Source organism: Botrytis porri, assembly GCF_014898465.1.
Source record: "Botrytis porri strain MUCL 3234 chromosome Unknown BPOR_006, whole genome shotgun sequence".
NCBI classification, from domain to species: domain Eukaryota; kingdom Fungi; phylum Ascomycota; class Leotiomycetes; order Helotiales; family Sclerotiniaceae; genus Botrytis; species Botrytis porri.
Window position 1 is genome coordinate 1,565,555 of NW_024066080.1, and position 21,036 is coordinate 1,586,590.

Below are 21,036 nucleotides of genomic sequence, written 5' to 3' on the forward strand. Positions count from 1 at the left end.
TTTCCCCTCATTTTCCTCCCTGAAATTTCATGCAACTCTCCTCCGCCACATACAACCACAATCTACCATTTCTCCTCTTCCCCTACCCCCTACCCTCTCCCAGAGCTCAACCCCAACATCATCTCACACCCCATCACCCTTCCCAAGCAAAACCAAATTCGCCACATTCATCGCCGCCATAATGGTCCAAATAACTCCCGCCACGGCGGCCGTAATCCAATGATTTCTCATTTTCGTTCCCTCGCCCGTTTCCACCCCCAAACCCGCGCCTTCATGCTCGTACACACTTTCAGTCTCCATCGTTGCATCTCCATTACCCCTCATATTCTCATCATCATTTGCAAAAGCGATTGGCCTCCCTTGACATCTCACCGTCATATATTTATTACGGCAAGTGAAATAGATGAGCGGTGCCGTGACGAATGGGAGAACGATACTAAGAGCTACTTGACTAGCGTTCAGAGCAGCTGATAGACCTTCACGACCAACGGCTCCGGCAATGATGATACTAGGTGTGATACTTAAACTTCTGGTTACAAGACGTCGTAACCAAGGTCTAAGAGTCCAGTTTAATGCACCTTCTGAAACCATTTGTCCGGCAATTGTACAAACGATGCCGGCACTCGTACCCGATAATAACAGAGCGAGAGCAAAAATGGTTCCAGCACCTTTCGAAATACTCGATACGAGTAAATCGTAGATACCGAAAAGATCAGCCTCTGGAGCGGCAGGGTTGTTATAGAGAGCTGATCCGGCTACAATGAGAATCGCGGAATTGACAAAGAGGGCGAAAGTGAAGAGACAAATTGCTAGCTCGGCGTAGGAGTATTTGAGACAGAATTTGATGGCGGGAAGAGAAGGGTAGTATGGATCCTTGGTACCTAGATCGAAATCTTTTTTGACAATATTATTATCCTTGTCATAAGCGAGGAGTCGTGGTTGGACAATGCCACTTCCTAGATAGAGACTGTGGGGCATGACAGTTGCTCCTAAAATACCACATGCTTGGTAGAGTCTTATGTGCGTTAGTAGAGATTCAGATGAATGGAATAGCAAGTACTCACCCCTTTTGCTCTACAATTGCTTTGGAAGGCAAGTATCCCTTGAAAACTTCTCCTACCGAAGTATCTTTGATCAGTGACAGCTGGATGCAAAAGCAAACAACAACACCCAACACCAATGCCGCCACAAATAGTTCGAAATATCTTAACCTCTTCATTTCACCATTTCCAGGATAAAACACGAGAAGAATCAAAACATCAAGGATCGACAAAGCACAACCAGCAACCAAGGGGATTTGAGGTATTAAAAGATTGATGGCAATAGCTGTACCAATCACCTCTGCAATATCTGTAGCGATAATCTATCATTGGTCAGTCAAGTGGAAGATGCAAAAGGGGAGAAAAGCTCATACTGCACCCTCAGCCAGAATATAAAAGGCATAATTCATCCATTTTGGCAAGAAAGCTCTGCAAGCCTCTGCCAAATTCAATCCGCTAACAGTACCCAACTTGATACAAAGACTTTGCAAAAAGATCGCAAAGACATTTGACATCAACACAATAAATAAAAGTTTGAATCGATAAGTTGCCCCTGCAGCAACATCCGTCGCATAATTTCCCGGGTCGATATATGCCACGGCAACCTATGGAAACGCATCAATATAAATGAAGTCCCATTTTTTGACATTGTGATTTCAAAAATGGACATTGGTGGAGAGGTGGCAAATTACGTACCATGAAGCCCGGACCCACGAATTTTGCAAATTTGACCATGACTTGCTTCATTTTCACGACTTGTTCTTTCGACACATGGAGACAACTTCTTCCATGGCCTGTTCCCCTTCTACCTCTCGATTGATCTCGGATATCGAGAGTTTCGACAGAAGGATCAACCACGTGACCACTCTTCCCACCTCCACCGCCTCTCCCTCCATCTCCATCTCCATCTCCACCGCCCCCATCACCCCCAGCCCCCCCTCCAACACCCTTCGCACTCCCCGTCGCCTTCCCATCTCCCGTATCCTCCACCAGATCGTGAATTGACTCTACGCCTTCATCTTCCAAACTTCTCCTCAATGCTCTTCCGTTTGCTCGACCGTTCAAATCTTCTCGGGTGGTGAGGTCATTTGCCAAGGCGTTTGGATTCTGATTATATCCATCGCCTTCCAACGGCTCATCTGTTCTCGAGGGACAATTCATGATGATTCGTTTTGACTTTGGGATGTCTTATGTAGTGTTACTATCTTGATGAGACGAATCTCAAATGGTAGTATAGGTAAAGAAGCGATATGCTTTCCCTTCTTCGTTGTAAAGTGTCGCTGGGTAGATGCGTCACCTTGTCGTATGTTTTGAGTTTCGGTGTATTCTGTGGGTAAGAATGGATGGTTTAGCCAGTCCGATTCAGGAGTTGGGTTTGTCGTAAGCCAGCATCAATGGACTCGATTTTATGATGAATCAATTAATGAAATCAATCAATCAAAGTCGATACAATCAAACTCTATTCAGTCCCATGCGAGAAAAATAATAAGATTTCAAGATAGGTTTGTGTTGTAAAATATAAAATATAAACTCAAACTTTCACTCATAAATACAAAGTTCAAAGTTCAAAGTTCATCATCGTCAGAGTTAGAAGTAACTTGAAAAAATGACCACGTAAAAATCCAAATCAAATGGCTTCCTTCGTACGCATCTATCTATCTATCTATCTATATATCGACAGAAAGACATCCATGATCCATCCACTCATTCGCACCAACCTAAAGAGAAGCAAGCTACCTACTAGGTGATGATCAACCAAAGCCCATAATAAGTAATGTATCGTACTCCGACCTTATCCTTATTCACACCTGGATGATTCCACCCCCATAAAAATGCCAATTTCCATTCATCCCATTGGATACCCATCCCTTGAAAATTCAGGCCCAACAAGGTACAAGACCACACACACACCATACCGAGTTGTTCCTCCTCAATTCTAGAAGGGGCTACGAGTTTTCCCGATCTGGGTCGTTAATAAGTTAAGTGCTTGTTTTGTGATACTCGGTAGGTGGTGGGAATTCGCCTCCTCATAAAGTACAGAGTATATCTAGTATAAGTTAAGTTGTAGGTAATTATACAAAACAACATTGAACACAAGACATATATATACATATGTAAGATTACATATATACTCGGGTACGTAGTAACCTTACATACCGAGTACATACATTTCTCTCCTCTCTCCCTTCCCTATCACATTCGAAAAGCTACCTACCTATATCGATCCGATTGGGAAAGTGCATAAATTCAGAACTTTAAATGAAAATGGATCTCAAGTAGGTAGGTAGGTAGGTAGGTAGGTAGGTAATCCCACATATTAAAAAACCATGGTGATTATTACGCCTCTGTTTATTACCTTCTCCTCCATCTCATTACTTCTCACTTCTCACGTCTTACTTCTCACTACTAGATACCGAAGTATGAAGAATAATCTCATTCATTCATCCATTCATCCACCTATCCATCTACCCATCTACCCATCATCCATTTGCATTCTCATCACAAGCTACTAAAACCACCTACTACTTACTACTAAAATTCCCGAATACTAAAATCGCCTATTACCTACTTATTAGCCCATCCATCCCTCATCCCTCATCCCTCATCCCAAAAAGGAAAATCTCTATCCTTAACACCCCTTTCAAGCTCCCAAGCTCCCAAGCAAAATCAAAATCAAAATCAAAATCAAAATCAAAATCAAATCAAATTCTCCCAACTAAGTCCACGCCATTCATCTCCCTTCATTAAAGAAACAACCAGACCAACACCAAACACACACACACACATACACATACACATACACATACATATATATATATATATATATATACACTCTCTCTCCCTCCCTCCCTCTCTCCCACTCTCTCCCACTCCCTCCCACTCCCTCTCCCACAATCCCAGTACCAACAACCGAAACCCATCAAGCCCGACACCGTAGCGACACATCTCTTTCCCCAATTTCCCCAACCCGAGGCTAATAAGCAACCTCGCAACCTCGCAACCAAATCCAAATTAATCCAATCCAATCCAATCCAATCCCAATCCCAAACGAACTAACCTATCATAATCCTGATTTCCATCACCAAGAAATATCTACATACCGAAATCGAAGGATTACTAAACATTACACATTACACATCATAGAGTTGATATTCCGGTGGGGGTTTTATTTTCTCATGTCTCGCCTTGTTATATTTGTTTTTACTGTGTGTTCGGGGTTAGGTTGTGGGGTAAGTAGGAGGTAGGGTAAGGTCAAGGAGCTATCTCTCTACCTACCTAGTAACTGCAGAGTATTTATCCCGAGCTATCGAGGCTATTCTTTATCATTTTTATTTCTAGACTTTGGGTGAAATTCATATTAGGTAGGTAGACATGTATATCTACAATTAGTAGAGATTTATCAAGTAGTGCTATTATGACGGCGATTGTTCCATCCACTCAGCAAAGCAAAATAACATAATCATACTAGATACTCGGTTGATATCTGACGGATTGCTACCTAATTGCCTATCGCATTGCATCAAAAAGGTTTCGATTCACAAAATCAAACCCAATGGTAAGACAAAATATGCAAAGTATCTCACCCCCACACAAACATATAGTATGTAAAATCATTCAGAGAATCCCCAATGAGATTTGGAGAAGCGTGCCCATCCCTCCCTTTTGAGGAGACACTGAAAAAAAAAAAACGCCTGGTGATCCATGCAACGCCATGCAAATATTATTCTGCAATTGCCCTATCCATGAAACCAATATTTCTTTCCTTCGTTCCCTCTTTCCCGCTTACGCATTCCGGTCATCATCCACCTGAGCGTATGCCTTTTGTAGTGCCTTCTTCTCCCTCCCATCGTCTTCGAGAACCATGATCCAATCCCGGAGCTGGATATTCCGTCCCTTACCACCATCTTCTCGCCAAGTTCCTAACCTGCGCACTCCATCGGTAGTCATTTTTTCGGGTCCCGGATTCGCAACTGGGCTTGCACCAGAAGAGCCAAGACCTTGGGTCATGATTTTACCTGGCGTGCTTGTACCACTACCGGATCCTCCAGCAGTCATCCAACTATATTGCTTCTTCTTTCCGAACATGCTTTTTCCACCACCCAAGAATTGTGTGGTTGTTACATTGGCTGCTGCGTGACTTGCTGCCTCACTGGTTTTGGCCTCTGCTTTCTTCTTCATTTCTTTCTTGGTAGGTGGCTTGTCAAGAATATCTGGAGCCATAGAACCTGGTGTGCCCGGATTTATTGAACCAGAGCGAGATCCATCACCAGACTCACGAGCCTTACGTCTTCGTAGTCTAGCCTCTTCAGCTTCTTGCTCTTTGGTAGCACATTTTCGAAGTGTCAATGCAACATCATTCGCAAAAGACTTAGTTTGTGCCTTCGCACTATCTGATACTGGGGTAGGTAATCTACCTGCAGCTGAGAGAGGGCCTTCGGTGTGTTAGCTCAGAATTAGAATAATGAAAAATATGATACATACGTTTGAGAGGGTTGGTGAGAGGGCTGACAGCACTCTCCCATCCACTCCGTGGACCACCTTCATTGACAATAGTGGCAACACTGGGTTTCATCGCTGGCACAGCAACGTCTGTCCATTCATCCCTGATTTGGGCATGTGAACTCGTCTGTCGACCAATAGCTAGCTTCAGTCCGTCCTCTAACAATCCACGAAGTCGATGCTTGGTAGAGATAGACATAAGCGCAAGTTGATCAACAAGTAAAGAATCAGATGGAATGAAGGCACCTGTCGTTGCAGTGATGGCCCCATCTGGTCCCACCGCAGTTTGCACTTTGACAGTCGTGTCAGGGAAATGTTCAGGTAGTTTCATAGTTCCCATCTTTCCATTTAAATCTGTATTCAAACCAAGACCGTTATCATGTGCAATCTTCTCCATTCTCTTGTGAACGTGGCCAACATTTAAAAATGGATTATTTAATTCCCTTTGCCTCGATACTGCCAAGTCGCGAGCCGCATCATGCCATGCTTTATCCGCAGCCTTCTTTTCAAAATCCTCTTGTGATTTAGCATTTGGTGCCTCTCCGGGTTGATTAGCTGGACCTGAGCCGTAAAAAGACCCCTCATTCCCGGGTGGAAACTGAGTAAAACTGTGACCTGCCGAAATATTTCCTGGATGTGACCTTGAGCCTTGAGCATTAAACGATGATGAATATTGCTGAAATGTATATTGTTCCTCTTCTGCAAGATCGACACCAGTTCCCCCTAAAACATCCAACGGATCCAAGCCATCAACCTTATTCTTATCGACCGGTCTCGAAGGTGGGCCCATAACTCCGCCAGGGTGGTGCTGTTGTGGCATCTGCAAATTAAAGTTGTTGAAATGAGCTGACGCCATATTTCCTTGATGATGATGCTGAACTTGATTTGGGAAGCTCAATGGGCTTGGTTGCGCATGAGGTGGGAGAGCCATCGGAGTTTGCGGTAGATTTAATGAAGGAGATGGTTGCGCATTCGATCCATTCGAATATGGCGTGGTATAAGCACCCTGAGGAATTTGCACAGTTGAAAAATGCGGCGAAGGTGAAGCTGAATTCTGACCAGAAGCAGCATATGGTGATGTGACATATGGCGAACCTGGTTGAGAGGGCGGATTTGGAGACATCCTTTGTCGCTTGTGGGGTGGAAACGCGAACTGTTGTTGGGTTTGCGTTGAAGGTGAATTAACTGGCTGCGGAGGAGAAAAGGGCCTTTGAGGCATAGGGTAGGGCGGTTGCTGTTGCTGTGGTTGCGCCATGATGTCGACGGCTTGATTGTAATTGCCTCTATTATTCTCCTGTATCCTTCACAACCCAGGCGCAAAGCCCGGCTACCTCTTATAACACCGACCCATGCGCTAGTATAAACCTTCGCAATACAACTTAAAGAATTGCGCGACCGTATTTACTCGTTGTTTTGATGACCGTTAAGCTGTTCTCTTTCCGCGATAATACTGTGGTCATTGAATGAACCGCGAAAGCTATCTGGTTTTGATCTCATCACGTGTGTGTTTAGTGCGAAATTTCCCTTCACAAGGAACGCCAAAATCGCGTCTCTTTGATGACGAACTTCCCTTTTACATCATTGTATTGATTCACCACACGATTTACCTCTGCTCTTTCCCAACTTTTATCATGAAACTATAGAAAGCATCTACAATTATTTTTGTTTTAATTTGGTGGATTATAATTTCTTTGCTGAACAAATATCTCTCTGCCTTGAAGGCAGTAAGTAGTACTAACTCAAACTCTAAGCTGATTGACAAAGAAAGCAATACGCACCACATTCCATTCACGATGGCATCAAAACGTAAGGCTGCAGCTATGGCGCCTACGGTGGAAGAACCGGTAGATCCAGCCGATGAACTCACTTTTACGAATCTTGGTGGTGGTAATGAGGTCGGAAGATCCTGTCATATAATTCAATACAAGGGCAAAACTGTCATGGTAAGCCTAAGGCGTCTTTCTCCATCACTTGCGCAATATTTTACTGACTGTACGATATAGCTTGATGCTGGTATGCATGCTGGTTACGACGGATTAGCAGCTCTACCTTTCTACGACGATTTTGATTTGAGTACTGTCGATTTACTATTGATCAGCCAGTAAGCGCATTTCTATTTCCTATATTTTACATACGCGCATTGGCTTTTGGAGGATGGGGCAGTCAGTATATGGTATTCTGTTTCGGTGTTTCAACACAATGCGCCTTTGGCAGCTTGGGCTTTGCGACGAATTTTGGGTCATGCATCTTTACATGCAGAATTCCGTTTCATTTCATTGGCCTATCTACCTACCATATTTATCATGTATACGAGAATCAATACAATATCATTATCCCACAGCAAATGCTTGTCTTGATTCTGTGATATAACCTCAATCGCTGCGGACTCAAATTGTACATAGGCTACTACTACTTTTGTTGGCGTATTTTGGTGCCTTGCCAAGTAGTATACGAGCTGACCATTTGTAGTTTTCACGTCGACCACGCAGCTTCATTGCCATATGTCCTTGCGAAGACCAATTTCAAAGGACGTGTGTTCATGACACATCCAACCAAGGCTATCTACAAATGGCTCATTATAGACAGTGTAAGGGTTGGAGGAGCATCCTCAGGTGGAGGTTCACAGCCAGTCTACACTGAAGCCGACCATCTCACCACGTTTGCTCAAATCGAAGCTATAGATTATCATACCACACATACAATCTCTTCGATCAGGGTCACACCATATCCAGCTGGGCATGTACTTGGTGCTGCTATGTTCCTTATTGAGATCGCAGGACTCAAGATATTTTTCACAGGAGATTATTCTCGAGAAGATGATAGGCATCTTGTCTCTGCCGAGGTTCCCAAAGGAGTGAAGATTGATGTACTGATTACCGAATCTACGTATGGCATTGCATCACATATTCCCCGATTAGAACGAGAGCAGGCCCTTATGAAGTCTGTCACTAGTATCCTGAATCGTGGGGGCCGAGTTCTCATGCCGGTTTTTGCACTTGGTAGAGCTCAAGAACTTCTTTTGATTCTAGATGAATATTGGGGTAAACATCCAGAATTCCAAAAGATCCCTATCTACTATGCCAGTAACTTGGCTCGTAAATGTATGTTAGTATACCAAACATACGTTGGCTCTATGAACGAAAATATCAAACGACTCTTCAGAGAACGTATGGCCGAAGCCGAAGCCAACTCGACTAGTGGGGGTAGAGGAGGACCATGGGATTTCAAATATATTCGTTCATTAAAGAATCTTGATCGGTTTGACGATGTTGGAGGTTGTGTTATTTTAGCAAGTCCCGGTATGCTACAGAATGGTATCAGTAGACAGTTACTAGAACGGTGGGCACCAAGTGATAAAAATGGTGTTATTATTACTGGTTACAGTGTCGAGGGTACTATGGCAAAGCAAATCATGCAAGAACCAGATCACATTCAAGCAATCATGTCTGGTCCACAGGGCTTCACACGAAGATCGGCACCGGGAGAAACAGAGAAAGCCATGATACCTAGAAGATGTAGTGTTCAAGAATACTCCTTTGCAGCGCACGTTGATGGCGTCGAGAACAGGGAATTCATCGAGGAAATCGCTGCTCCTGTCGTGGTAAGTTCCTTTTACATCCAAAATCCAATTGCAGATGAAGATAGAGCTAACAAGCATAGATTCTCGTCCACGGCGAACAACACAACATGATGCGTCTAAAATCCAAACTCCTCTCCCTCAACGCCGACAAAACAACCAAAGTGAAAGTCTTCTCCCCTAAGAATTGCGAACCATTACGCATTCCTTTTATGACATCCAAGACCGCCAAGGTCGTCGGAAAACTCGCCAACAATCCTCCACCTACTGATTCCACCCAGCTTATCACTGGTGTACTGGTTCAAAACGATTTCAAAATGTCGTTGATGGCTCCCGAAGATTTGAGAGAATATGCTGGATTAACTACTACTACTATTACGTGTAAACAACGCATGACACTCAGTGCGGCAGGTATTGATCTTATACGATGGGCACTAGAGGGAACATTTGGAAAGATCGATGAATTGCCTGAAAGTAGAGGACAACAAAAACATTCAAATGGGAATGGAAATGGAAATGGGGATACGCATATGAGTGGATCATCTGACGAAGAAGCCGACGAGGAAATCGCGAATACGAATGCAGTAACTGCATATCTAGTTATGGGCTGTGTAACAGTGAGGCATAGAAGTAACGGAGAGGTCGAATTAGAATGGGAGGGCAACATGTTGAATGATGGGATTGCGGATGCCATCATGGCGGTGCTGTATTCGGTGGAAAGCAGTCCGGCTGCTGTTAAACGTATGTTTTTCAAGTCTATCCTCTACCCCTTTTTTTTTCTCCTCATTAATCTTATTGTACCTCTTACCTATTCTCAAAACTAACATCCCCTAGAATCCGCAAGCAAATCACCCCACTCCCACTCCCACTCTCCTCCAGCCCGTAACCTGCACGCGCACCTAACCCCCACCGAGCGTCTCGAACGTCTCTTCATGTTTCTCGAAGCCCAATTCGGCGCCGACAATCTCGTCCCCATCACCACTCCCCGTCTATCCACCGGAATTCCATCTCTCACCGCCTCTCCCTCCATCTCCTCCGACACCAAACCATCTTCTCCCTCTGACCTCGAAACCACTGAATCCTCAGAAACGTACGCTGAAGAAAAAGAACTCGCTCGTCTTCATAAACTCGGTGTTCCCGTTCCGGGCATCGAGATTAAAGTCGATAAGATGGTGGCGAAGGTATGGTTGGAGGATTTGGATGTCGAGTGCGCGAATCGGGTTTTTGGGGAAAGGGTGAGAGCTGTGGTGGAGAGAGCCGTGGAGGTCACGGCACCGTTATGGGGTTGAGAGAGATGATTGGAGATAGATAGGGGCCTCCTGATTTGAGGGAAATGGAAAATTGGAAATGGAAGGGGAAGGGGAAGGGGAAGGGGAAGGGGAAGGGGAATAGAAGAATTGTATAACACCTAGATAAGCGAGGATGACGATGAAGATCAAGATTAAGAATCACCTTTTTTGCACAATATGCACAATTGCGATGTTCGAGAGAGACAAAAAAACTATACTAGGTAGATAGTAGATAGAAAAACTCCCTATACCAAGAGCCATTCAACAGAGACAAGAATAAATGAATGAATGTAAACTCATACACACATACCCAATATCAATCCCACACCCACTCACCTATCCACCCTATCTTTCACTCAACCCCCACGGGCCAGATCTCCCCCCTCGCTTCACGTTCATAATCTTACAATCTCCCAACTCAGCAACCACACATAGATTTAACATACTCAACCTTCTTCCTATTATTCCTACCTATTATTCCTTCGCATATAACAAGATGAAAATAAACCATCGACTGCTTCCACGAAGAAACAACGTTCATATATAAGAATAAATAGCACACATGGCATGGACGGCGTAGCATTAGCTATAGATAGGTGGGTAGGTAGGTAGATAGATTACTTCGATTAAGAATTTATTACGACTGCTAAGAATGACCCTCATATCACTTTCCTTTTTCTTTCACGCACTCGCCATCCAAGTAAGATTTGTAGAGTACCTTCGCATTTTTATCTATTTCTAGTTCGAAATATCACATTCAGCTTCACAATCACAACACAATAAAATAGTCAAGAATCTCGTTTTAGAAATTTTTGTATTTTAATTTGTTTTGAATATTCGTAAAATCGTTAAACCTCCCCATTATTATCTTCCTATATCCCATCCAGAGTCGACCAAGCTTCAAGCTCAAGTCATCATATATATGCTAATGCTACAAACAATCCATCCTTCCATCGCTAGAAAAGATGCCTAAAATTTAAACCACCAAGAAGGGTTTCCAACCGCGCGCCAAAACACCCAACCCCCAATCCCAAATCCCAACATTCTGTGCATCTATGCAAGCAACCAATCATCCTGGGGTATATCCACAAATCTGTTTTATCTTCATCGCCCCATATTTACCCGCTTCGTAAGTTGAATTATCCATTATCTCCATCTCATCCCCATCCCCGTTCACTAGCCTCAATTAATTGGCTTTTTAGTCAACATCATCATCGTTCTCATCCTCGTTTTGTAAGACCCATCCCTTGCTCATCTCAACTGCTTGTCCCCATTTCTTGAACATACGGGCAGCCTTTGATGGTTTGATTTTTGGTTCGAAGATAGTTCTGTCGTCGCGATTGATCTCCTTGAGTTCATCAAACTCCTTCCAGATACCAACTGCGAAACCGGCTGCGATTGCAGCTCCGAGAGCTGTGGTTTCGCGCATAACTGGTCTGTTGATTGGGATGTTCAGAACATCGGCTTGTGTTTGCATGCAAAGGTCGGAGTTGGACATGCCACCATCAACAGCAAGTCCTTCCAACTTGTGTCCGGAATCTTTCTCCATAGCATCAAGGATGGCCTTGGTCTGGAAACAAGTAGCCTCAAGGGTAGCACGGGCAATGTGACCACGTTGTGTGTGTTGAGTGATACCGAAGAGTGTTCCCTTGGCATCATCAATCCAGTATGGAGCGAATAAACCAGAGAAAGCAGTAACGAACACTACACCTCCGTTGTCATCGACAGTCTCTGCCAATTCAGTGATTTTGCTGGAGTGTGCAATGAATCCCAAGTTGTTCATCAAGAACTTGACACCGGAACCAGCAACAGCAATGCTACCCTCGAGAGCATAGACGGGTTTTCTGCCATTGCCAAAATCGTATGCGACGGTAGCCAAAAGACCATATTTTGATACTACGGGCTTGTCGCCAACGTTGTAGAGAAGGAAACAACCAGTTCCGTATGTGTTCTTTGCATGACCAGGCTTGAAGCCGCATTGACCGACCAAAGCGGATGATTGATCTCCGAGACAGCCAGTGATTCTGGTGCCTTCGAGAGCACCGTAGGCCATTTTACCGAAAGCTTCCTTGTCTGATGAAGGAACGATTTTTGGAAGGGTAACGTTTTTTCTGTCGAGTTGGAAGAAGTTGAGGAGCTTGTCATCGTATTGTAATGTGTGAAGGTTCATGAACATAGTTCTAGAAGCATTGGTGGTATCTGTGACGTGAACACCGCCTTCCTTTCCTCCATTCAGTTTGTAGATCAACCAAGAGTCGACTGTTCCAAAAGATAATCTGCCCTCATCGTATGCGTTCTTGATAGCTTCAACGTTTCGGTACATCCACATAAGCTTGACACTGGAAGGGTATGTAGAGAGTGGCAGACCACACAATTGGAGGATCTCGTCTGCTCCATCCGACTCCTTGAGCTCGCGCACAAGAGCGGTGGTTCGGGTATCAGGCCAAACAACAGCATTGTATAATGGTTCTCCAGTGTTTGTGTCCCAGCAGATGGTTGTTTCACGTTGGTTGGTAATTCCAATAGCTTTGATGTCGGACTTCTTGTATCCCATCTCGAGGAATTTCTCGGTTGCCTTCTCTACACACTCATCCACAGAGTTAACCAATTCTTGAGGATCATGTTCATGCCATCTGCAAAAAGAGTATTGTTAGCTTTGGAACCGATAGAAAGGGCAGAGCAGTAAAACTTACCCGGACTCGGGGTACATGTTCTCGAATTCATGCTGGTGCATGGCGACAGGTTGCCCTTCTCCATTGAAGATAATGAATCTTGTAGAAGTTGTGCCTTGATCAATGCTACCAATGAACCAATGCGTTTGTTCTTCCTCCTCGGTTTGAGTCAAGTCTCCTGGTAGATGTGTTTTGGTTTGTTCGATGTGTTCGACATATTCGGCTTCCTCTGGGCTTGGAATCTCAAGGTTCCTGAACTCTGCGTCTCTTCTGTATTTGAAACTATCGATATCACTGTGTGGTATGGAGGGCGGAGGTGTTGGATGCATCATCATGATGGGAATGTGTTTCGGTGTGAAGCGATATAAAATTAAGACAATGGGTGTAGTAAAAAGCAAGGCTTGATGCGGAAGTACTATGGAAGTGAGGCGCGAAGAAATGATTCTTAAAAAGAAGTGTTTGTTGGTTTGTATGAGGAGGATGAAATCGAGGGGGGGATATGTTGGAGTTATAAAACTTTGGGGGAGTGGTGGAGGTGGGGAATGAAGGAGGCTTTGTTACGGTCCTGCGGGAAGGAAGAGTACGGAGTAAGCGCGAGGGGAGAACTCGCTAAGTATGACATGTTAAGGATTTGATGGAGGTAGACCGTATGTGGAGGAACTAGGTGGAGGAAAGGTAGAAGGGGTGTTGCGGAAAGAAGATCAACCAAGTTGAACCAACCCGTTTTAGGAATATCTCACCGTTACTCGCAGTCTCGTACCAAGTAACTAAAGGTGGAAACTCGATATTCCAGTTCCATGTAATTAAATTCGTCCTCTTTTACTCCAGTAAAAGATCCTTAGTATAAAATTTCGATTGTCGATGGCGCTTCGTCGGAAGTTCCGTTCTTCCTTGTTGTCCCAGATGAAGCGGGGGCCCCTCTTTCTAGGTCACTTGGGACCTGGGTTATCTCTTTTTTTGATATTTTGGTTCGAATTTAAATGCACGGATGAAGATGGGAAATATCGATCCCGCGCAGCCAAGTGGGTGGGAGAGAGTAGTCATTAGCATTCCCTAGGCAAAGCGTTAGCATTGGCATAGGTTGGCAAACCATGGTAGATTGGTAGATTGGTTGGAATGGAGAAACGCCAAAATTAAGTTGAATCTATTAAGAAAAGTATCGAATCTTTTTTAGCTTTTTAATCCCAATCCGGTATCATTTTCCATCGACTAGAATGAAAAAGAGCTAGACTGCATGTTAGACAATCCACAAGAACCATGTTAAACCCTCTGCACAGAACACCGCAGAATACGCAGAACACGATCCATTTCCCAGAGCGACATGTGACGGGACAGATGATCAACCAAAATTCATGGAGGGAGTTCCGGTAACAGTGGGGAATTATGAAGGGGAAAATGTGTGGGAATCAGACACTACGGGCATATGAAAAATAAAGCTACTAGGACATCACTTGGCTTATAAAGGTAGAAAAAAGATCTAGTTACTACCAAATAGATACTAGATAGGTACTAGTCATCAAATAGTCATAACTATAAAATGACTAAGTTATGAAGTCAACCATCCAAGTGCTAATTGGGTATCTAGACTCTAGAGGCTCATTAAGTTCTTACTTTGGTGCTGCCAATAACCGGTACTATCTTTCCGTTAAATCGTTATTTTCCATTTCGCTCTCTATTGTTCCTCAACCCACTTTCTCTTCTCTGTGTTGGATTTCTTCCAGACATCAATGTGAAACGGTAAAATGGTTGTGTGCATCAAGAGCTGGCTGGCTCGCTGACTGATTCATTGAACTGGCTGGCCTTTTTATCCAAAGTTCGAGGCGTGTTCTATGAAAACGGAAGAATTATTTCCGTCCTATGAAGTTGAATGATTGGAATTATGCCGCCCAGTGGTTCGTCACCCTATAGAAATATCCATGCACTTTCCTCGAGTAGAATGCGTTGAAAAGACCTAGGTACAAAGTTTATTGGGAGACTAGAGTCACCCTTCAAGTCCGTCCTTTGAATAGGAAAGAGATCTGTGCTCAGTCCGTAGTACTGCACTCTTTCTACATGCGTACTTCCGTGGAATCCATGTTTGCATTTGCATTTACGGAGTATAGTGTGGTGGTGGTGTCCAGTTCACAAAGTAGGTGTGCTAGAGTTAGTACCTACAGTAGAGTAGTTACATCGTGCACAATGCACATGGAATTTCTTCTCATAATCCATGTTTCGGTTTGCATTCTTTGGGCTCCAACATCCATACAACTCCTCCACTTATTGTTACGAGGAAGTTGTCTTAGCTCGTTGAGATCTCATCGATTTGCGGATGTCGATGCTAATGCTCAATGCCAATGCCAAGGCTCATGCTGATTGATGCTGATGCTTTACCGGTATCGCCTTGACAGGTCTTTTTCTCCCAGACGAATATCTAATCACGATCCACAATCTTACATGTGGCTGTGTTTACTTGAGGTGCCATGGTGGGGGATTCGACTGCAAATCTGCAAATCTTCTGTCCTTACAGAATTGGTAACGTCAACATAAACGAATCGAAACATTGTTAGAAACGGCTCAACCAAGTCTTACTTTTCTGCCTTGGAAATGATATCACGTTTTGGGGGTTATGATGAAATTCCAAATGACCATCTTTCAATCATCGAGAAATACGAAATCACATATCTCGATCGTATGTATACATAACATCATGCCCCCATTGTTTTCCAAAGTCATGAGTTGGTTTGACCTTAGTTTCTTATTTCATTGAGCTCAGATATCATCATCATATATCATCACATATCATCATACAATTAACTTGAATTAAGATAAATCTCATTTTATGTCATCAATGAATTCATAATGATGAAAAAGATCTACTCGCAAGAAAATCACGACACTCGCTTGGGTACGTACTCACTGACAACACATTTATCTCGGCATTCTTAATTCTGTTGACCAAAAGCCCATTTTCTATTCACACGATGGTATCCCCTCTTCCCCCCCACAAAATTGACTGTGATCAATCTCTCTTTTTCTACGGGACTTTTATTTTTCAATATCTAAAATTTCACGATTCACGACTCAAGGGCCTACCCCTTTTTTCCACCCCATTACTCCAATCTCTCCCCCCTCCCCCCAAAAATTGCTCTCGTGCACAAAAAGTATTGTCCACTCAGCACAGTCCAGTTCCTCGCGTCTACTCTGGTGACCCAATTCCGAGGTCCCAAGATGGAATTTCAAACTACAATAGTTGCAAAAACAGATAACAGAAAACAGAAAAGAATCAAAGACGATCTATCTGACTGTCAATATTGTTGAAACCCGCCAGAGGCTAGAGCCGAGACAACAAAGGTATTCGATCACAGCCTCGCCCATATATCAATGTCCAAACATTACAAACCATCTCTACTCCGAGACTCATTCCGCCCCGCCTGTCTAGTTTTCAATTTCCTACCCGGACACTGACCAGTCCAGCCCCCTCTCCAGGCTCCAAAGTAGTTTGGGGGTAAAACGTTGAATTAGGACATCCGACGGGATTTCCCAATGTGACTTAACGTCCTTTTCCACAATTAGACTTTTTTAACCTTTTAGTTCTATTCCTGGAGAAACGCCAACAGAAACAGAAACACATCAATCAAATCCAAAATTGAATGCCGGAGTACCGATACGATACAAGTATTGGAACCAAAGACCGTGCAGTCGTGCATGGCACTGCACGCTCATCTGTTCACACCTTAATAGGTAATTCCAGCCAAAAAGCATGGGACTGAGTCCGCGGATAAGCATTTGAGTATCCATCTGCTTACTTTCACCCCACAGGACCACCCTTCTAGAACAATATTGATCGGTTTATGAACCCCTTTCCAGTCTCATCACCGGCGACCCCAACCAAAACTTCTTAGCCGTCGCGAAAAAGGTCACGATGTCAATTTCTAGCTTCATGTTTGTCTTTTTCACAGCTGCACAGACTTCTGCACCCTGGACCTCACAGACTTTACAGGGCTTCTTGTACTTCTCATTCATCTTGGTACCTGACTACCACCTTATTTTCCTACCCAAAATCTTACTTTTAAGACACGCCCACTCCAACTCACATACCAACAGACGATCGAAATACTTTTTCAGAGGGACAGTATGTACCATTTTAGTTACATACCACGTACAATCAGCGCGTGTGGTAGCAATATGCAACATGCAATGCAAGACACGCATTCAAAAATCGAACACCCTTCGAAGATTCGAGACTGTGCACTGCATTCTCTGCAACGTATGCAGACCACTCGATATAAAAATAAAGGAAGAAAAAAATAAACCGCCTCCTTTCTAGACCTTTCTGCACAAAAAAATGAAGCTTTCCCCACATCTTCAAAACATTATCTGCTGCTAACATGTGCCCGCGTGAGCATTTATATGGGTATTCTCCTTTCGCATCTATCGCGCAACAATTGAGAATTTCTAAAGATGGACTTTTGCTTGTCTGCTTGGCAGCCAGTTTCTCCGGCATCTTTGGTAGCAAGCCGAAACTTAGATATCCATACGGAACTTTGTACTGTCCACTCAGTTTCTCCAATCTATCATACGATGTATACACATACATAGTTTTGACATTAATCCATGAGTATTCCATTCATAAGGTTACATACCGCTCCCTCGTAAAGCATAAACCACACAACCTACTTTACAGTTAGTCCTACCCTTCCGGCCTTAGCATTCGCAAAAGCACAAAGTGAACAAAGCTCTGCAGAAAGCTAGATAGAGAGACATACCTACGGAGCATGCATGGGGATTCGCAATCCCTCCATCTCATCCCATCCCTTTATCTTTCTTCACCTGCGTGCTTCACCGATAGAAAGACATGCACAGGATCCCACCCACATTGTTGCCACATCCCTAGACCAATCCCCCCCAATCCAATAAAATTTAATTTTTTTTTTACTTTTATCAATTTTATTTGGTATGGTAATCAGCTGGAGCTATCGCTTCTAATAATTCTATTAGTGAAGCGAAGCGAGAGCGTGGGATGCGGATGGGGCAAATCATTAGCGTGTATTTTCGAGCAATGTTGTATCGCCCACCTTTTGGAGAGGGGAAATCTCACGATGTTTTTTTTTTCTTCTCTTTTTTCTCTTGGGTGTGATGAGATGAGATGAGAGATGTATTGTGTGGTGTTGTGGTGTGCTGTGGTCACCGGGAAGACATCTTAGCGGTTTGGTATGGGTTTGTTAGTGTCGTACCGGTATATAATTATTGTTTGTAGTTTTATCGTTATGAATAATTATATAGCAATCCCATAAATAATATTTACAAATAGTAACAGACATAATCAATCTCTCCATCTCTGATCGATGTTTTTCACCCCTCTCTCTCCCATCCCATCTGATCCCATCGATACAATACTCAAGTATATTTTTAACATCCTCGGCCCGCATAGAATAAGTTCTAGGCATTCATCTCTCGTGCATTAATGTCCAAGCTTTTTATGCCGGTCTCTGATAGGATAGGTCGATTATACGGCCGCGGGGAATCCGGCGCTAGTGCAGAATGGGGCTGAGCGAGGAGGATATTGATAACACGAGATAGAGGGATATAGATATAACGGTGTTTGTGTCTATGTTTGAATTTGGATTTTGGTGTTGCTTCGGATCTGGGTTGGGGTAGGCGAATCCACTGCGGGATCTAGATGAGGAACGGCGCTTGCTATTGTTTATTTATTTAATCATTTGTTTATTTATATGTTTATTTAATGGATGACTGGGTGGGTGACAGAGCTTGAGCTTGGAAGGTGGTATGTGTACATGTGCGGTTTTGCTGAGCTCAAGCTTGGATACTTACTTGGCTAGGATCTAGCATGCTATGGGGGAGCTTGAGGGTGTAGATGGCAAAGCATAGTCGGGTATGTCTTACATGTAAGGAGGTGATGGGCCCGGAGGCTGTTGTGACTGTCGTACTATAGGGGTACAGTATGTGCTTGCATGCTTGCTGCTTGGCCGTTTTCTTAGCCGCCTCCTTGTCCTGGCTTGTGCTGTGGATATAGGGAATGTGCTGAGCTTGGATGTACATGTAGCTAGGTTCTAGCATGTTATATAAGGACCGAAGCTAGAGGCGGGTGGCGAGGAATGAGGATAGTTGAGTATGTCTTGCATATAAGGAGGTGAGGGCGGGAGGTCATCACGACATCTGTACTATAGTATAGTATGGTATGTGCTTGACCGCCGCCTTGTTGTGGCATGTGCGGTGTATAGATGCACAAAAGCTCAGATGTATACCAGGAGGCTAAGCTATGTATCGGAGATGAGAAACGGATAGGTATGTTGTGCATACACGGGAGCGGGAGGTAAGTATGACGTCCGATCTGGATATATAATAGGTGCTTGGCTGCTTCCTTGATCTTGTTCGTTCTCACTTGGTGGTATTATCCATCATCTATTAAGTTTAATCATGAGCTTGAAGAAGATCCGTGGGTGTTAGCTCGGGGGTTCATTGCCTTTTGAAAGTCGAGTCTGGCATTGAAAGATATGCGGTTCCAGAACTTTATCAGAATACTCGACATTCATTATACTGGATTGGATGATGGTGCCCTGGACATTGAATCTGTTCCAAGCAATAAAAAGCTCCTTACAGTTTGTAGTCCAGATCATGAGATGAGATGATCTAGTATCATCTCCCATCCCCTCAATTATACCCTTGCCTTACGGCTTGAAGTAGTCAAGCTCGGGGGCGAGGAAGGGAGAGCAGAGGTGGATATCGACTCCGTTTATTTGGGTGGTGAGAGGTGTCTCGTTTGGTACGGTCCAGTGATGAGATTGACGAGATTTTGGCGGAGAGGAGAGATGATATATCTTGTGAGTGGTAGAAGGGTTCGCTTGGATTGTTTGGAGGATGATGAGGTATTGCAGATTCGTTTGGTATCATCTAGCGACGAATTTATCGAGTAATTCGACAGTGTCTGGTGGACGACAAGGATAAGATCTCCTTGATTGTATATGCGAAATGTGGAGAAGGCGAATTGTTCGTGGTTCGTTTGGTATAATCCAGTGACGAATGAATCGAGTGATTCGATGGTATTTAGTAGGCGATAAGACAAGATCCTTTCGATTGTAATGACGACCTAATTAAGTAGGCACTCCGTTTGGTATAATCCAGTGACGGATCTTTCGATTGTGTGACATGGATCGAGTGATTCAACGGTATCTAATAAGCGATGTGGTAGAGACACTCTCGATTGTCTACACAATCAGGAGGGCTGACGACGAGCTGACGGCGGGAAGATTGAAAAGCATGCAGACCAAAGCCGTCATAAACTTCAATCGTCTGCCGGAAGTCTAGAGAGGTGCAACATCTGTATAATTCTCCCTTGGATTAGCCAGAACTTGTTAGATTCTTGGTATTTGTGGGATGAATGCTCGTGAATCGTGCAATCTACTTTGCCACAGCACCATGATCCAAGGACCGGTACATCTTCAGGGTCTTCAGTGGAAGGCACTTTCGTTGATCCCTCGCCTTTGCCGCGGGGCTGTGTTGTTGGGGGAGACCCTCGCGTATGCGCGACGGTCATATTCGCGAACAGTGCCCGGGTTTAGGTGTCTGCGCTCATTGGTCCATTGAAAAGCAAAAGACAGTCCGTAGTAAGGATATCCGTCTGGGTAGGCCTTTCTGAATAGAGCCTCTTCGAATTTTCCTACCCTTACACCTTCTTCCTCGTCGTCGTCTTCTCTCGGTATTCCCGCACACGCCTCGTCTTCGTCACTATCCTCCTCCTCCTCCTCCTCCTCCTCCTCCTCCTCCTCTTCCTCCTCATTTTCCTCCTCATCCTCATTTCTGTCTATATTTGTTCCATCATCCGCCAATACTTTTGTTTTCTTGGCTTGTCTCTCTAATTCTTCCGCTGCCTCCCATACGCTCCGCCGCTTTTGTTCTCGCATTTGGACCTTACACTCCTCGGGCATAAGGGTAAGACGTTCACGTTTTGGTCGTGCCAT

The 21,036-nt window shown here is 44.0% G+C and overlaps 6 protein-coding genes across 6 annotated transcripts; 1 reads left to right on the forward strand and 5 right to left on the reverse strand.

Moving 5' to 3' along the window:
* Nucleotides 1-123: 123 nt before the first annotated feature.
* On the reverse strand, nt 124-2,201 carry EAF01_004977 (uncharacterized protein; the record flags this gene model as incomplete). The annotated part of the gene is made up of 4 exons (XM_038913232.1): nt 124-1,015; nt 1,065-1,363; nt 1,415-1,645; nt 1,737-2,201. The coding sequence occupies 4 exons, from the start codon at nt 2,199-2,201 to the stop codon at nt 124-126; spliced, it is 1,887 nt and encodes a 628-aa protein (XP_038771318.1).
* A 2,622-nt stretch (nt 2,202-4,823) lies between these two features.
* Nucleotides 4,824-6,795, reverse strand: EAF01_004978 (uncharacterized protein; the record flags this gene model as incomplete). Its single annotated transcript, XM_038913233.1, has 2 exons — nt 4,824-5,473; nt 5,523-6,795. 2 exons carry the CDS (start codon nt 6,793-6,795, stop codon nt 4,824-4,826), a joined length of 1,923 nt encoding a protein of 640 aa, XP_038771319.1.
* Nucleotides 6,796-7,333: 538 nt separating this feature from the next.
* On the forward strand, nt 7,334-10,406 carry EAF01_004979 (uncharacterized protein; the record flags this gene model as incomplete). The annotated part of the gene is made up of 5 exons (XM_038913234.1): nt 7,334-7,483; nt 7,544-7,641; nt 8,010-9,141; nt 9,201-9,858; nt 9,952-10,406. The coding sequence occupies 5 exons, from the start codon at nt 7,334-7,336 to the stop codon at nt 10,404-10,406; spliced, it is 2,493 nt and encodes an 830-aa protein (XP_038771320.1).
* A 1,198-nt stretch (nt 10,407-11,604) lies between these two features.
* Nucleotides 11,605-13,413, reverse strand: EAF01_004980 (uncharacterized protein; the record flags this gene model as incomplete). The annotated part of the gene is made up of 2 exons (XM_038913235.1): nt 11,605-13,039; nt 13,100-13,413. 2 exons carry the CDS (start codon nt 13,411-13,413, stop codon nt 11,605-11,607), a joined length of 1,749 nt encoding a protein of 582 aa, XP_038771321.1.
* A 5,083-nt stretch (nt 13,414-18,496) lies between these two features.
* Nucleotides 18,497-19,135, reverse strand: EAF01_004981 (uncharacterized protein; the record flags this gene model as incomplete). Its single annotated transcript, XM_038913236.1, has 2 exons — nt 18,497-18,733; nt 18,890-19,135. The coding sequence occupies 2 exons, from the start codon at nt 19,133-19,135 to the stop codon at nt 18,497-18,499; spliced, it is 483 nt and encodes a 160-aa protein (XP_038771322.1).
* A 1,391-nt stretch (nt 19,136-20,526) lies between these two features.
* Nucleotides 20,527-21,036, reverse strand: EAF01_004982 (uncharacterized protein; the record flags this gene model as incomplete). The annotated part of the gene is made up of 1 exon (XM_038913237.1): nt 20,527-21,036. The coding sequence occupies one exon, from the start codon at nt 21,034-21,036 to the stop codon at nt 20,527-20,529; it is 510 nt and encodes a 169-aa protein (XP_038771323.1).